The 17,696-nt window shown below is 38.8% G+C and overlaps 2 protein-coding genes across 2 annotated transcripts; both read right to left on the reverse strand.

Annotated features, from left to right (window-relative positions):
• Nucleotides 1-8,109: 8,109 nt before the first annotated feature.
• On the reverse strand, nucleotides 8,110-10,009 carry LOC147492556 (GATA transcription factor 24-like). Its single transcript, XM_086566063.1, has 3 exons — nucleotides 8,691-10,009; nucleotides 8,531-8,608; nucleotides 8,110-8,410 (listed from the first exon to the last, which is right to left on the reverse strand). The coding sequence occupies exons 1-3, from the start codon at nucleotides 8,865-8,867 to the stop codon at nucleotides 8,387-8,389; spliced, it is 279 nt and encodes a 92-aa protein (XP_086422189.1). The 5' UTR covers nucleotides 8,868-10,009; the 3' UTR covers nucleotides 8,110-8,386.
• Nucleotides 10,010-11,329: 1,320 nt separating this feature from the next.
• Nucleotides 11,330-17,629, reverse strand: LOC147492557 (GATA transcription factor 24-like). Its single transcript, XM_086565084.1, has 7 exons — nucleotides 17,213-17,629; nucleotides 17,057-17,134; nucleotides 16,835-16,968; nucleotides 12,614-12,715; nucleotides 12,327-12,432; nucleotides 11,771-11,854; nucleotides 11,330-11,690 (listed from the first exon to the last, which is right to left on the reverse strand). The coding sequence occupies exons 1-7, from the start codon at nucleotides 17,522-17,524 to the stop codon at nucleotides 11,502-11,504; spliced, it is 1,005 nt and encodes a 334-aa protein (XP_086421210.1). The 5' UTR covers nucleotides 17,525-17,629; the 3' UTR covers nucleotides 11,330-11,501.
• Between the last annotated feature and the right edge of the window lie 67 nt (nucleotides 17,630-17,696).

Raw genomic sequence — 17,696 nt, forward strand, 5'->3', positions numbered from 1 at the left:
TTTCGTATAACTAAGGTTATACATTTTTTTTTTTACATAGTAACTTATTGATGTTGACGGGATTCTAACCCTATGCCTCTGGTATCATATAAGCCAAAGGATTTACTGAAGTTAGGTTTATTAAAGGGGTAGTCTATTTATTATTTTATAAGGTTATAATGCATGTTAAAGTGTATGCAGCTATGTGTGTGTTGTATTGACAGGAAGAAGATTGTTTTACTTCATGCTTAGAATTGTCTAAAGAATAAACTATATTCTAGCTTTTTGCGTCTTCAAATCTGATGAACTCATGTATTGCTCCCTTAGATAACAATTTTTGTTTATTAGATATGTCATAGTTTTAGATTCTAAAATCAAGTTATATTTTGTTAAAAAAACTTTTGTCGGTGCAGGCTCCTTATGTTACAGAAGGGCTGGCTTATCGAGAATATGCATGGTGCAAGTGATGGAAAACTAAAGCCTATAGTTTGTTATAAAGTTTAGTTAATAGCTTTTTGATTTTAATTCATTTGTTCATTTAAATTATTTATTGAAAGAACCACTTAGCAAATAATACTACTTATGCAATGGAGTTACCATGTGCTTTTTAAATGTATATTCATAGTTATCTAGCAGTTGAATTAGCCACTCTAGCAGTTGCAGGTCATTTGGCCTGCATATTTTTTTTTAAAATATTTTTTCTAAACAACGACGGCTAAGGCTGTCTTTTGTCTTTGCAATGACCTTGCGACGGGTATTTTAGTCGTCTTCTAATTCCATTTACGACGGAATTTTCCGTCGCAAATATTAACGACAGGGCAATTAACGACGGGAACCTGGGACACTAAAACCCGTCGCAAATCAGAAAAAACGACGGACTTGACCGTTGCAAATCACAAATTCTGGTGTAGTGATTCTTATGTGCACATTATAACTACATTTTCGACATATAAATAAATTAAGGCCTAATTTTTTGTAGAGATCATCTCCCACCATGAAAATCATTTTCACAAAAAATTATAATATTTAGATATGGCTAACCATGTAAAATTAGTGTTCATTTTTTAACTTTTCATCTAACAGTATGTCCAAAATTTTTGTGAACATATTCTAAAGTTAAACTTCTTTGAATGAACTGAATTTTTTGTGAACATGTTCTCCATTATAGAGAAATAATATCTACTATATATATATATATAGAGGTCATAGCTCCAGTAAGAAAAATTGATGCTTTCAGGTCATAGAGGTACAAATGTGATTTCATAAGCACAAGCAATCATCTACTGGAACCATCAACTTCACCGACAATATACCAATTCGTTTTCAAAATATTTAACCTTCTTCTGCCAATGGAGCCCGCAAGCGTTGCACAAAGACCTTGGGCCAACAGGTCCACGTCGCATCATAGGAATGGACTTTGAACTAATGCCACGATGTGTACATCTGCACAAACCAGGTTAAGATATAGGCACTCTAAGATATATATGAGCCACACAAAAAGAACCAACCACCAACACCAAAACAAATGACAATGACATTGTATCCATAGTTAGTGATTCCGAACGAAACTCCTGAATTCCGTTCGGAATTTCGGTTTTCCAAAAAAATGGAATTCCGAATATAATAGGATCGAAATTTACTGGATTTCGGTTTTTGGATTTATCGGAATTCCGAAATCCCGAACTATGATTGTATCACATCAGGGACTGAAACATCTTGCAAATATAGAGTAGAAATGAAGTCTAGACAGACGGCACAGCTCAGAACTCACAAAATTTATTGAGCGAAATCTTGTGATCCACTCTCTGTAACACTGCGGCGTGCCAACTCCTCAGGGGTTGGCTTAGATGACGTAAACTTTCCCTTATAAGAGCATTATCAACGCATTGTTATTGTGAGGGAGTAATATTCACATCTAATGAATATTAGACACGTGTCCAGCATAAATAGAAATACCCACCGACCTCATGTTAACGTCTTCAAAGCTCGCTTCATAAGCAGCTCGCCTCATGTAGGTGGTCTACTTCAGCTCGCTCTAGGATAACGCAGGTCGAACAGACGATCTCACGCAAAACGCCTCGACTTATGACACCATCTCTTATCCATATGCAATCATTACCAAAGTTGTACTTTCACAAACAACTGCCGCAAGTTACTAACCACAACTACTTATCCCCATCATTACAGAATTCCTACCAAAGCCAACCTAACACTCATCCTTGATCTCAACCATACATCTGTACATGTCAGCACACGTGTCTCACAGATCTTCAGACTCAATGTTTATAAATACCCCTCCTATGAACTACGCCAGACCTGATTCTTCTCTCCCTCTCGAATCGAGAGCAATATACGTAGGCAGTTCGCTCCTAAGCCGAACTCGGTTCCAATAATAACCCTTTCCAGTTCCCATCCAACCGTATTTGTAAAGGAAAGCTGAATCACGCCTTTACATTGGCGCCATCTGTGGTCTCGATTACTTGTGACATCATCTTCATACAAAAAAAAAAAAAAAAAAAAAAAAAATATCTCAAGCCCACGAAGCATTGTAAGCCTCGGAGCTCAATTCCAGAGCTGAGCGAACCATCTTTTCTTTCTTCTCTTCTCGCACGCCGACATAGTTGAATCAACATGTGCTAATTCATCATTTGTCTAAAACCCACATCTCCAAAAAACGACAAGTCTTTCATGATTTTTGCTGTGGATTCAATCGTTAATTACTTGAAAACCAAAACTTTGGATAACGAATAAAAAGTCAAATTGAAGCTTCAGGAATGGGGACCATTCTTTTGGTCAAGAGTCGCCTGCTGATCCTAAAACCATTTCTCCCATTTCTTCATGCCTATTATACAAAAGTGTCTCCTTCTATTCAAGTGGAGAATCCTCAATTCGTTGCTTGGTAAGAAATTGTTGCAGAGTTGCTCGATTTGGATCTTGAAGAAAATGAAAGCGATCTCACCTGTGTCCTTCTCTGGATCTTGGATCCACCAATTACGAGAAATCCACCGATCCGTTGCTGCCGACCAATCAGATAAGTCTATTTGCGTTTACTATTGTGTGAAGCACTTTACGGTTACATGCAGTGAATTCGGTATACTTTTATCTAGTTCAAGTCTATTTGAATTCAATACAGCAAGACTCGACATGGTGAACTTAAATTTATTTCAACCGTTTCATTAGTGAATTTATTCGTCTCGTTTTGGCATGGACGTCGCTTCATATTAGCATTATCATTGCGTAGCCCCATGTTTATCATATCACGCTCCAAGCTGGGGGCTAGTTTACCATAACAATCTCCGAATTGGGGCTGGCTACAGCCAAAGGGGAATGTTCAATCCACTCGATTTATCACAGGCCAATCTCCGCACTGGGGCTACTCACATTTTTACAGGGCAATTAAAACTTTAAAAATAAACTGGGGCTAGCTATTGATGATGATCTCCAAATCAAGATGCCACAGAATCACTCTGGTCACGACACCCAGCTGAGTATAACGCTCACTCGAACTCAAACGCTACATAGCGTCACCACTTCGCCTCCGCTCTTGTTGTCAAGACCCCAGAGGTCGCCTCAACTCCTGTTATCAAGACCCCAGAGGTCGCCCCAGCTCCTATTGGCAAGACCCCAGAGGTCGCACCAACTCCTGTTGCCAAGATCTCCATTCCTGCGGTCGAGAAACAATCACCCGAGATCAGCTCCATTGAGGTCGCTTCATCTCCTACAACAGTTCAGCATGAGGAAACCACTCATAGCTCGGTCTCTACAGAACAGAACACTCTCAGGAGTTCAAACACACTCTCCGCGAGTAGAACGCTCTCTTGAGGCTTACAGGCTCCACAGCCTCTCCGAGTCTTGCTCGTCGAGGACCTACATTTCTAGGATCGACTCAGCGAGAACGCTCTCAGTAAGCAACACGCTCTCCGCAAGCAGAACGCTCTCTTGAGCTTACAGGCTCCACAACCTCTCTGAGTCTCGCTCGTCGAGGACCTACACTTCTAGGATCGACTCAGCGAGAACGCTCTCAATGAGCAATATGCTTTCATAAGCTAACACGCTCTCCGCGAGCAGAACGCTCTCTTGAGTTTACAGGCTCCACAGCCTCTCCGAGTCTCGCTTGTCGAGGACCTACACTTCTAGGATCGACTTCGGCGAGCGGCTCTCGATGAAAGCAATACATTTTCATAAGCTAACACGCTCTCGCGAAAGCGTAACGCTCTCTTGAGCTTACGAGGGCTCCATGCCTCTCGAAGTCTCGCTCGTCGAGGACCTACACTTCTAGGATCGACTTAGCGAGAACGCCTACCGATGAGCAATACGTTTTCATAAGCTAACACGCTCTCCGCGAGCAGAATGCTCTCTTGAGCTTACAGGCTCCACAGCCTCTCCGAGTCTCGCTCGTCGAGGACCTACACTTCTAGGATCGACTCAGCGAGAATGCTCTCAGTGAGCAATACACTTTCATAAGCTAACACGCTCTCCACGAGCAGAATGCTCTCTTGAGCTTACAGGCTCCACAGCCTCTCCAAGTCTCGCTCGTCGAGGACCTACACTTCTAGTTTCGACTCAGCGAGAACGCTTTCAGTGAACAATACGCTTTCATAAGCTAACACGCTCTCCGCGAGCAGAACGCTCTCTTGAGCTTACAGGCTCTATAGCCTCTCCGAGTCTTGCTAGTCAAGAACCTATACTTCTAGGATCGACTCAGCGAGAATGCTCTCAGTGAGCAATACGCTTTCATAAACTAACATGCTCTCCGCGAGAAGAACGCTCTCTTGAGCTTACAGGCTCCACAGCCTCTCCGAGTCTCGCTCGTCGAGGACCTACACTTCTAGGATCGACTTCGGCCGAGAACGGCTCGATGAAAGCAATACGCTTTCATAGGCTAACACGCTCTCCGTGAGCAGAACGCTCTCTTGAGCTTACAAGCTCCACAGCCTCTCCGAGTCTCGCTCGTCGAGGACCTACATTTCTAGGATCGACTTAGTGAGAACGCTCTCAGTGAGCAATACGCTTTCATAAGCTAACACGCTCTCCGCGAGCAGAACGCTCTTTTGAGCTTACAGGATCCATAGCCTCTCCGAGTCTCGCTAGTTGAGGACCTATACTTTTAGGATCGACTCAGCGAGAACGCTCTCAATGAGCAATTCACTTTCGTAAGCTAGCACGCTCTCTGCGAGCAGAACGCTTCCATAAGCGCTACATGGTCCTTTGACTTACGCTCTCTGCGAGCAGAACGCTTCCATAAGCGCTACAAGGTCCCTTGACCTACGCTTTCCTTGGCGAATGCTTCCATGTATTTACAAGGTCCCTTGACCTATTGGAGCAACACATCTACATACGCTAGAACGAACACTCGAGCTCTCTAAGGGTCCCTCGACCTACGCTCAACTCAGTGCAGAACGCTCTCTACGAGCCAACCATTTATTCGAGCTAAAAAACTCTCAGGAGTTCCAACGTTCTCCAAGGCTACTTAACTATCGCACGCACTCTCAAAAGTTATGCTAAACACGTGCCAATCACGTGTCTGCTTCAAACCACCACCAGTTTGCTATATAATACGGAACGATCTCTCCAGCACGGTGAATATTTCTATTCACATCCGTTCGCCTCCTCACATATGCTAAACACGTGGCACCATTCTTTCTCAGCAGATCACTTCTCTGTATAAGGCGACCTACTAAGAAGGGGCTATGTGAGGGAGTAATATTCACATCTAATGAATATTAAACACGTGTCCAGCATAAATAGAAATATCCACCGACCTCATGTCAACGCGCCCTCAAAGCTTCATAAGCGGCATAAGCCTCATGTAGGTGGTCTACGCCCGGCTTCGCTCCAGGATAACACAGGTCGAACAGACGATCTCACGCAGAACGCCTCGACTTATGACACCATCTCTTATCCATATACAATCATTACCAAAGCTGTACTTTCACAAACCACTGCCGCAAACTACTAACCACAGCTACTTATCCCCATCTTTACAGAATTCCTACCAAAGCCAACCTAACACTCATCCTTGATCTTAACCATACATCTGTACATGACAGTACACGTGTCTCACAGATCTTCAGACTCAACGTCTATAAATATCCCTCCTATGAACTACGCCAGACCTGATTCTTCTCTCCCTCCCGAATTGAGAGCAAGATATGTAGACAGTTCGCTCCACGCCTTTACAGTTATAATCCATTTCTAATGTGACAGTTGACAATTTATTTGGCAATTTTCGTCACCAACGCGCTGCCAAATCATCGTTTTTATTTTAACAATTGTCAAATCCAAAACCAAATTCGTCAGAAATATAGAAATGACTCGCATGGGACAAATTGTCCCGTCCAATAGTAGGATGGGACAAATTTTGCTGTCCAACATTTTATTCTTTATTTTTTAATAAAAAATTAAAATTTCTCGATTTTGCATGTGGAGGCAAAATGTTGGACGCGACAAGTTTTGCCGTCCATAATTTTTTCAATTTTTTTTTAATAAAAAATTAGAATTAACAAATTAAAATGGGCTATATTTTTTTGGGCCCAAGTTGAATGGAATAACTATTCCCGTCCAAAATTTGTGTCACAACAAAAAATGGAAATGCGTAATGATGCTATAACGTCGCCTTCTGAAAAGTCAAAGACAAAATAAATAAACAACTGAGCCGAATGAAGCTTGTAAATATAACCAAATAAAAGAAAAAAATTGGCAGACTAAAAACTACAGTATTACAAAAACTCGTTTTATGGAACCGCAACCTCATCAAGATCCCTAAAATTGAATGTATTTCTGGTACAAATGTTCTCTGCCATTAAGGAATTTTCAGAGAACTGATGAACGGAACAAATAACATGTTTCATGTCTGAAACTTAATAACCTCAAGAGAAATGACATACCCATGTCTCAAGATCTTCAGGATACCCAATGAATGCCACGGATCATATAATGAGTAAATGAAGAAGACTAAATAACAAATCTATACAATGTGGGATAATAAAAAAGTTCAGCAAACTTTAGCTGGAGGAACAACAATTTGTTTACGAGGAGATTACTTCGGCAATGAGCAATTGGTCCTAATAGGAGCCTTCGTCGTTCACACTTCCAAGAAATCCAAACACATTTTTCGAGACTGATTGGGCTTGAAGCTGTTACTTGGGCCAGTTTTAACACTTGCAGGTCTGGAACAAGATCCAATTCACGCAAGATGTTAAGAATAAGAAAACCTTATTACAAACTTTCTAGTTGAATACGGAGTAACGTGCCATTGTTTTATATACAAAAATATTGTACCACAAGAACATGTCATTGATTACATTGCCATAGGGCTGCATGATCTTCCATACAAGAGTTGTTGAGTGATCACCTTGTCTTTTGGGCTAAAAGAAACACATTATTCCTCCCATTTGATTCTCCAAAAGTTCTTATTTGGGCCTTTCTCCACTGGATTGCCAAATCCACGTGCAAAGATCTGTCTGATCTGAGTTACAAGAACTTGCATAACGCCCCTACCTTAATCGCACCCAGTTTATTAATCCTGATTGTTGCATCACCAAACGCATGCCCAACCTTCAAATTATAGCACTTCTACATCCTCCGGTTCAATATAGTGAAGTTTATTATAATTTCTACAACGTTCAAATAGGAGAAGACTAAATATGCACATGTGCATATAAACATAAAAAGAAACTGGTGCACCGACAGGCTTTTCTTTGATAGCTATTTTAACTGCTGCAAGGAAGAAATAGTTCCCTCCAACACTATTTTCATTTCCCAAAGCGTTTTAATACTACTAGCTAATAAGTTGTACATAAGGAACCCTGTAAACAATAGAGGTATAACTAACTGATGCAGAGCCAATGTAAGCAAGTTCTTGGTTCACAAAACATAAAGATACGGATAAATATATATGTCACCACAGAGAAACATTGTTGTACGGATTTGGTATTTGTTTGAAACATATACTCTAGTGATTTATATGGCATTCCCTAATCCTTAAGAATGATAGACTATACTAACTATACAGTACAAATCCTTAACCCTTGATCTTGACCACGGAATTTAAAAACCGTTACATCAATATGAAAAAGAGTTATAAATAGTTGCCTTCCAAGTCAATATCCACCAATTTTGCTCAAGTAATCAATTTGAAACACATTGACCATGTTTAAACAACAAAAATAGAATGCATTTTAGTGTACACATGAACGTTTTACAAGGAGATGGTAACTGATAAAAGAGTAAGAGAAAATAAACAGAGAACGCACAAAGATTTTACCAAATAACCGAAGGGCATCAAGAGAAAAAACCTGGGCGCAACTTCCTTACGAGCAGCATTTTGAAATTTCTTATCAAAGCAACGATCTTTTTGCTTTCCACAAAATCTATGCAACAAAGCAGCTCTTCGTGGTAAACTCAATCAATGAGGCATATCATTCGAACTCTACAAACAAAAAAATAGACTAAACTAAAAGAATAAAGCAAAACCAAAAACAGGAATCACAAAAATAGTAATAAATTCTACTTTAGTTTCACAAACAAACAGAAACAAAAGAAAAATCACCTTCGCATTCTGTACAGTAACTTCAGACATTGCTTGAGGTATTTCATATGCACCCAATAGTAACAAAACTTCTTGCACCTAAAACCAATCAAACAAATAAAATAATAAATCCCCAAGCTCAAAATCTTAAAATCAAGATAAATGGTTTTTTTAAAAATACCTTTTCGGCCGAAACAGAGTCGAAAATGTAAGTTTGACCCTGAAATGATAAAGTGAGTTGAGCTGGATTCTCTCCAGCTAGTGAAGAATTTGAACCACCGAGGAAAGCAGAATCTGAAGGAATTTCTTCTTCTTCTTCAATACCTTCATCTTCAAAACGAAGATGCGGAATATCCATTGTGTCATCTTCTTCCTCCTCATTATTATTGGTGATCTGGGATGGAAGATTTGAGGTTGGGTTTTACATTGTTGTATGATTGGTTGCATTGGATTGCTTAAAGGCCGAAACCAAAAGATAGTATATTTGATATGTATACCTGCATTCAAATGGCTAATTAAACTGTACCTTCAAATTTTCTGATTGCGCAAACTGTAGAGCACTAGTGCATGCTTCCTCTGGGTTTTCATAGTCATTGGTGTTAGGTGAATGCACAAACACTGGTGACAAGCTATTCTCTTGGTAGTGATTTAACTAGGAGATTTGCCCTATAAACACAATTGAATAAGACTCAGAAATAATCCACATAAACTATTATAAATTCACCTTGAAGCCTGGTTTTCTGTATTTCTATTAGCCTCCATAACAAGATCAACAACGCCTACATAACTCAAATCTTTTGCTGTCGTCAGGAAGTAAGAAAATACATCTTGATCCTCAATGGGGCGGGATATCATAGACTTATCGGACGAACGAGTCCTCCACAAAATATCCAATTTATCAATTCCAGGTCTAGAACCAGATAACTGATACATTTTCTCAATAAAAGAATGTATGATTGCATTCTTAGGAACAAGTATCAACTTCTTTTTACCACCAAAATCGTGGTATCCTCTGCCAGCGCCGTCATAGTGACAAAGTATAGGAACACTTACATCCTCCATACCTTCAACAATGACAACAAATGTTTCACGAAAACAACGTACAAGTGATATTTGCCTCAGGCAGAACAACCTAACTACTTTATGTTGGAATCTCCAACACTATTTCAAAATACTTGTGTGTGTGCAAAGTGGAGGAGATGAACTATGTGTGTTCTCTCCACTTTAGTGTATTGTGTTTAGTCCCACATTGGTGAACCATAACTAGCAAGTGAGGTATATGAGAAATTCCTCTACCATAAGGGCGTGCTTTTAGGTACAAAGGGCTTTTGTGTTAGGAGGGAGGACTCAGAGTACACCAGCGAATCAGTCCATAGAGAGGATCTAATACATTCCAGACCGGCTACATCCCTCTAAAGACAGCCTAATTATTTTCATTTCATACTACCCAAGTCATAATTATGAACTTGATATATGAGGACTAAACTATACAAGCCCCTGTTTTTTTCCTCATGACCCCATAAGTCTTCAAAAGCCATGCATATTTGCAGAAAAAACATGACTTTCATTATTCATTTTTCATGACTTGGAGCTATTTACATTATTAAACTAGAAGAAGAGGAACAAGGAAGTTCTTACTTTAAAGTAGGAAAAGGAAGTGAAGGAGCTTCAACAGTTGAGAGTGAGGAAAAAATGAGACCTTTTTATGTTATTATTTTTTGTAAGTATAAATATTTGGACAAGAGGATTTGATCAGTGTTCTAAAAAACGCTAGGCGATAGTCGGGCGGTGGGAGAACGCCTAGCGCCTAGGCCTTCTAGGCAGTGTCTAGATGGGCTAGGTGCTAGGTAGTTTTATTTTCCTAATATATATAGTAATACATACATATACTACAAGAAATGAAGAAAATCATTTACCATAACTCAAAAAATAAACACAAACAAAAATACTTATTACAAAAATGCGTAATAGTTGAGGAATATTGACTTTATAAAAAAACATACTCTTTGTTATAGTGACATATAATTTACATTAGACTTAAGTATTTTAAACTCATTCAAATCTTAAACCTACAAGGGCCTTTATTTTTCGACATTTAATCATTCAAAAAAAAAAAAAAAACTTAACTGGACCACCTAGACTGCATAATCGGTCCGCCTAGACCCGCCTAGTCTGTCCACCGATTTTTTAAATGACTAGGGCCTAGACGATTCGGTTGGGCACCGCCTAGCACCTAGAGACCGCCTAGGCAGCCGCCTAGACCGATTTTTAGAACAGTGGATTTGATAGCGTGCGGCAGATGGCAGTACCATGCCTGCACCAGCAAGGCCCGAAATATTGATTTGCGGCTGGAGGAAATCAGGCCCATTGTCTTTAAATGGAAAATCTGGTCTTGTGTTATTGTCCTCATTGTTTCTCTAACAAAAGAACAACGCAAATAAAATGTTGCACATCAGGTTCAAGAAGCATCCTGATTTACGACCCTTCCAACATTGAAGCAACAGTGAGCACTGACCACCTAAAATGCACCCAAAAGATCAAGAGATCTCTAAAGAGTAAAGACAAGGTTCCTTCTCCTGAAATTAGTAACTGTACAAATGTACAATGTTGTGATACCACATCTGTATGTAATGATCATCTGTGTAACTGTACTATGATGGACAATGACAGAGTTAGATGGATCATCCCCTTCGGAAGACAACAATGCACAAATGGAACGGGCATGTGCCGTTTTAGCCTTTTAGGTACAGAATGATGAGCCGACATTACAGCTACAGAAATACGTTGTCAATCATCTGAAGTAACAATTGCAAACAAAAAAGCACTTAATGATTTCTTGTATTGGTCTAGCACTCACAGCCAGCTGATTGATATGTACATAAGAAAGAAAAAACAAAAAACAAAAACTCCATTTGTTCGAGATATGATGGGAGCCAGTTTACAATCTTGTCTAATGAAGTACAAGTGAGAGCAGCCACAAGTCAACAGGCTCTTACTGTTCAGCTGACGCAGACATGCCATTTTCATTACCAGTCGAGGTACGAACTACAGTTTGCAGCACTTGCTCAGGAGTCGAGGAATGAACTACAGTTTGCAGCGCTTGGTCAGCAGTCGACGTACGAACTAAAGTTTGCAGCACTTGCTCAGCATCTCTAATTTGACTACTATTTGCCTCAGCCTTCTAGAAAAATCAATACAGAGATACGCTTGAAACAAACTCATCAGCATCTTAAAGCAAATAAAATTCAAGTTTGGTCATACCTCATCAGGTACTACTTGTTTGATGTGGCTAACAGGACTCTGAGTCACTGCAGCTATGGCCTTTGAAAGATCTTTTAAAGTTCCCTGTAGATACATTATCAAAACATGAGAAAATTGGAACCAAAAATAGTTATTCAGAGCTTTAAAAGCGAGAAGGATATTGGACTAAACAAAGAACAAATTTCAAATTAAGTTCTGAAGATCAAGATGTTTGGATCAAAATGAACCAGATATTAGAGCACCTTGACAATCCGGCTTTTAGTAATAAAATGAGCTTACCACAGATTAAACAGGGGCTGCTCAGAATTAAGCACGTGAATACCACAAATCAAGTAAAGCTGACTATGAATATTGACAAATGAAGAAAATTGCAAACAAACTAAATCTACCAAGTTTTTAGTTGAATATGATATTTCCAGGAAGTAAAATTGATGCTTCCAGGAAATCGTGGAGACAAACATGTGATTTTATAAGCAACAGAAAAACACTCATCTTGAGGATGCCTCAACTCAAACACAGGAAACACAAATTCGTTTGTGTCCAAGAATATACTAACCTTGTTTGCCCACATGAGTCCGCATGCATTGCACAAAGTCCTCGGGCCAGCAGGTCCACGTCGCATCATAGGAGTGGACTTTGAACTAATGCCACAATGTGTACATCTGCGCGGACCAGATTAAGATATAGGTGAGCCACACAAAAAGAATCACCCACCAGCACCAAAACAAGGAACAACGGGGAAGGAGAAACACGTGACAGTTTATCCCAGCGAGTCCATCAGGACTGATATATCTTGCTAATATATGACATAAAGGAGGTTCAAACAGAAGGCTTAGAACTCACAAAATTTCTGGAGAGTCATCTCCTCCATTCTCTATGCCGCGGCTTGCCAACTCCTCCGGGGTTGGCTTAGAAGACGTAAACTGGCCCTTTTTGCGCTGCATTCTAACAAATCCAAGATAAAAATAAATAAATAAGTACCAGAGATGAAGCTTGTAAAATCAACCAAACAAAATTAAAAATAGGCAGACTGGAAACTACCCAAATAATCACAGAGAGTTTCAAAGTGAAGCTATTTTTAGTATAAACATATAAATCCACACAGATGTCTATCTGATCCTCACGTTTCTTCTGTTGGTGTATGGACCAACCCAGATCAATCAATAACAATGAACTACCTCCACCCCCAATTATTAACTGGATAATTGCCAATTCCAAAAGCATATGAATTTTGTCCTTTTCTTTTGGGTAAAGACATATTAGGGTAGACCTTCCAGAGTTATTTCCAAAAAAATATGATCACATTTCTATAACACAGTTATTGAGAAATCTGGAAAGAGGACGCTTTTCCTGTGATCAAGGTCCACTACATAAACTACATTCTCTTTATTTCTACATTAACTATTCTTGTACTTCTTTTGTTATTCTGAAAGCATGATTGAGAACAAGTTACTGAAATGGTACTCCAGGATGAAGTCCAATAGTCCATAGGTAGCTAGGATAAGAGTACTACTATACCCCGATGACATTCGCCAATTAAATCCCATGACAAGTAACACTGCAACTGGTCTACTCCAAGGAAACCATCTTTACTGAGGTTTATAGTTTCGTGTAGAGGAGCATCCGGTTCACATTGTCCTACCCAACTCTAAGGTCGACAAGAGAGAAAAATCAATTTCCAAATTTACCACCACCTCTGACGAAGTAGATAATTGGGGACCTTTAAATACAAATTGAGGGGGAAAGACTTGAGAAAACTGTATATCATACTTCATCTCCTTTGCTGAACGTGAAGATGGAAAGAAGCCGAGAAGAAAGTGGATCAAGATATCAAGGAAAGACCAAAAACGTCTCACATGTAAAATAGGATTTACATGCTATTACAAAGTCACATGGGCAGCAGAACATCTGTAAATTTGTTCAAATCAAGAAGACGGGATCTTAGCAAATTCAAACTAAAGACCCAATTGTATGTGTGCTTGTATGGGTGGGGTGGTGGAGGGAAGCGCACAATAGAATAACACTCCTTATCCACTTCCCACTGTTAAAACAATAAAAATAACAGTAACACCTTGAGCCCAAAAAATAAGCACCATACTTGTAAATTTACAAAATAGTAGAGTAATAGCATAAGGCCGACTAACTGTTTCGCAACTTTACAAAGAGAATTTTCACTGAGATCGTTCTTTTCGGTCTTTTCTGTTAACTTACAAAAATATGTATATTACTAAGACAAGAAGACGAACCAAAAAACAATAGTAAGAAAAGAAATTGTTAGGAGAACCTCCTAATCCAAAGGTTTTTACTGTGAGCCAGGAACCAGGCAGCAAAGAAAAAAAAATTAGCAAGTATAATGGCATGGAGAGCAACAAATAGTTAAATTTTTTGCAAGGTCCATATTCAATTGCCCCCTCACTGAGAGGTTCTCATAGACTTTATCAGTCTGTTAAACTAAACGATTCCAAGTCCACGCGGCAGAACCAAATCTTAGCTTATAAGAAATAACACATCTGAAGCCACTAACTTTTAGGTAGTGAGCAAAGAAGTCCGCACTGATCAACTGATTTAATACAGGGAAGCTTACTACTGTTCATGGAATAGAAACACGGTAACCTCATTATCTAAAAAAACTCATCTGGGGTATTAATTCGGACTGAACTAAGGAAATCTTTAAATCACGCAATAGACGCAGCTAGGGCTGTCAATGGGTTTCGATAACCGACCCAAACTAAACCGATAAAAAACAGTTTGGGTTTTAGCAATTTGGTTTGCCCTTCACCGACCCGAAACCGAACCGATATTGGTTTGGTTTCGGGTTTGCCCTCCACCGAATCGATATGAACCTAAACCGATAAGATGGCATTTTAGTAATATTTATGATTAATTTTGTATATGTTTATCAATTGTGTGGCTGAAATTAATTGATTTAATTTAAAATTTAATTGATTTTATAGTTTTCGGTTCGGTTTCAATTTGCAATATATCTTATCAGTTCGGTTCGGTTCGGTTTCGGATGAAATATAATATTATCGGTTCGGTTCTGGTTCGGATTTTCCAGAATCCGACCCAAACCAATCCATTGACAGTCCTAGACGCAGCACCTCCCAAAGGGGTCTCGGTTCTAAATCATTAAAGCACCTCTTCAAATCAACATTTGAAGTTGTTAAGCCATATCTCATCGCCATCACCTATGTAAATTCAATGAAGGTCCACTCTCATTAAATAACATATAGACAAAATTAATTTCAAATGCAAACCAACCCGTTTGCCATCCCAATACATGATTCTAAATCCAAAGTCAGACACAAAGTTTACCTCTTATAGAATACAGTAGGTCGCAAAGACTCTTCCCAACAGGTAGGGACTAAGACCACCCTTACTGGGTCTACAGTAATACGTAGACACTATAATTATCCTCTCAAAGAATACCGACATCCTTCTTAATCATAGCATCCCATTTGTCACACATTTCAAGATAAAACCTCGGAACGTATTAAGAAACTTCTTCTGTTCTGTCATGCTTCCTGCAGGCACCTTATTCCCAATGTATGCTCCTCAAGCTAAACCCATGAGTATTCTAAAGACTCGTTTTATTAAACCGCAACCTCATCAAGATCCCTAACATTGAACATATTTCTGGTACTAATGTTCTCTGCCATTAAGGATTTTTCTGGGAAATGATGAATGGAATATGTAATCCTACTTCGAATAAATACATGTCTCGTGCCTGAAACTTGTTAACCTCAAGAGCAATACCCATATCACAAGTACATGCGTAAATGAAGTGGACTAAGTAATAAACCTACACAATGTAAGATAAGAAACAAGTTCATATATTTAAGCTGGAGGAACAACAAGTTCTTGCTAGGAGATCACTTAGGCAATGAGCAAATGGTCATAATAATAGCCTTTCTGTTTCTTAGACACTCAATAACACCTCTAAGGAAGAAACAAACATTGTTCGAGACTGACTGTTCTTGAAGTTGTTAAACTTGGGCCAGATTTAGCACTAGCAGACTGAGAAGTGGGTACAATTTAACCAATGCTAAGATAAAGACAGCCTTCTTACAGAATTTTCTTCACAAATAGGGGATTATAGTGCCATTGTTTCGTATAAAAACATATCGTGCCACAAGAAACATGCCTTTGATTACATTGTCATAGGGCTGCATGATCTTTGATCCAATAGAGTTGTCGGATGATCACCTTATCATTAGGGGACATTGAAATACATAATTCTTCCCTTTCAATTCTCCGAAAAATCGTGTTTGGGCCTTTATCTATTGGATGACCCAATCCACATGGGAAGATCCATCGGATCTGGGTTTTAAAACCCAGTCATTTTTTGACAAGAGTTCGGTCATGCCCCAACCTAAATTGCACCCAGTTTGTCAATCCTGCTTGTTGCATTGACATAGACACTCCCATTGAAAAGACTCGTCGCATCTTCCACCTTGAACACAGACACGTATGGAGCAACAAGTTCACGGCACATTGATATGGACGATTCGAGAACTTACTAAACATCAAATTGTAGCACTATTGCATTGCTATGGTTCTCTATAATGAAGTTTATCACATATTCTATGACGTCCAATTACGGGAAGACTTACTAAGCAAACCTAAAGTGTTTTAGGACTACTAGCCAATAAGTTGTTCATAGAGAACCTCATAGATAATATAAGGATGAAGAATCGATGCAGAACCAGCGGAAGCAAGTTTTTGGTTCACTAAACACAAACATAAGGATAAATATACGGAACCATTCTAGATGCATCAAGTATCTCCTTGTATATCTTAACAACAGTTCTATGCACTCATTGCTAATGTATACATATAGGTTACCACTAAATAAACAATATTGTACAGCTTTGATATTATAAACATATGCTTCATAGGTTTATATGGCATTCCCTAATCCTTAAAGAGTAAGAATAACAAAAATACTACAGTACCTATGAACCCTTGATTTAGTCTTTGGATACTAAAACTTAACATCAGATGAAAAAGGCTGATAAATAGAAAAAACACATAGAGATGGTATGAAATATACAAAAGGCCAACCTGAGAGCAACTTCCTTACGAACAGCATACCGAATTTTCTTATCAAAGCAACGGTCCTTTCGCTTTTCACGAAATCTATGCAACGAAGCAGCTCGTTGTGGTAAACTCAATCGACCAGGCATGTCATTCGGATTCTATAGGAAAAAAAACACAATAAACTAAAAACAAACAAACCCTTGACAACAATCACAAAAAAAACAGTAACATAATTCACTTAATTACCCTTGCATTCTGTATAGTCACTTCAGACATAGCATTAGGTATTTCATACCCACCCAATAGTAACAAAACTGCTTGAACCTAAAAACCAATACAAAATAATAAAGCCCCAAGCTCAAATTACGAAAAATTTATCAAAAAATGTAGTAAAAATCCAACCTTTTCAGCAGAAACAGAGTCAAAAACATAAACTTGACCATGAAATGATAAAGTGAGTTGATCTGTATTCTCTCCACGTATAGATAAGCTCGAATTGGAACCAGGGAAAGCAGAATCAGATGGAATTTCTTCTTCTTCTTCAATACCCACTTCCATTACTTCATCTTCAAATTGAAGATGATGTTGGTTATCAATTCCTTCATCATCTTCTTCAATAACTTCTTCTTCTTCTTCTTCTTCATTGTTTGGGATTTGGGGTTGGAGATTTGGGGTTGGGTATGTGGGATTGTGGTTAATTCGACGATTCGGCATTTTTTTTTTAGATGATGAAACCCTAACCCTAGATTTTGGATTGGGAAATAAATAAATTTTGTTTTTTATTATTATTTTTATTCGTTTGGGATTAAAATGTTTGTTTTCGTGAATTGACTAAAGAGTCCTTTGTTTAGTGGGCAAGTGGATATCCAAGAATTTTAATATCCTA

Source organism: Coptis chinensis, chromosome 6 (genome assembly GCF_015680905.1).
Source record: "Coptis chinensis isolate HL-2020 chromosome 6, ASM1568090v1, whole genome shotgun sequence".
In the NCBI taxonomy this organism is placed as follows: domain Eukaryota; kingdom Viridiplantae; phylum Streptophyta; class Magnoliopsida; order Ranunculales; family Ranunculaceae; genus Coptis; species Coptis chinensis.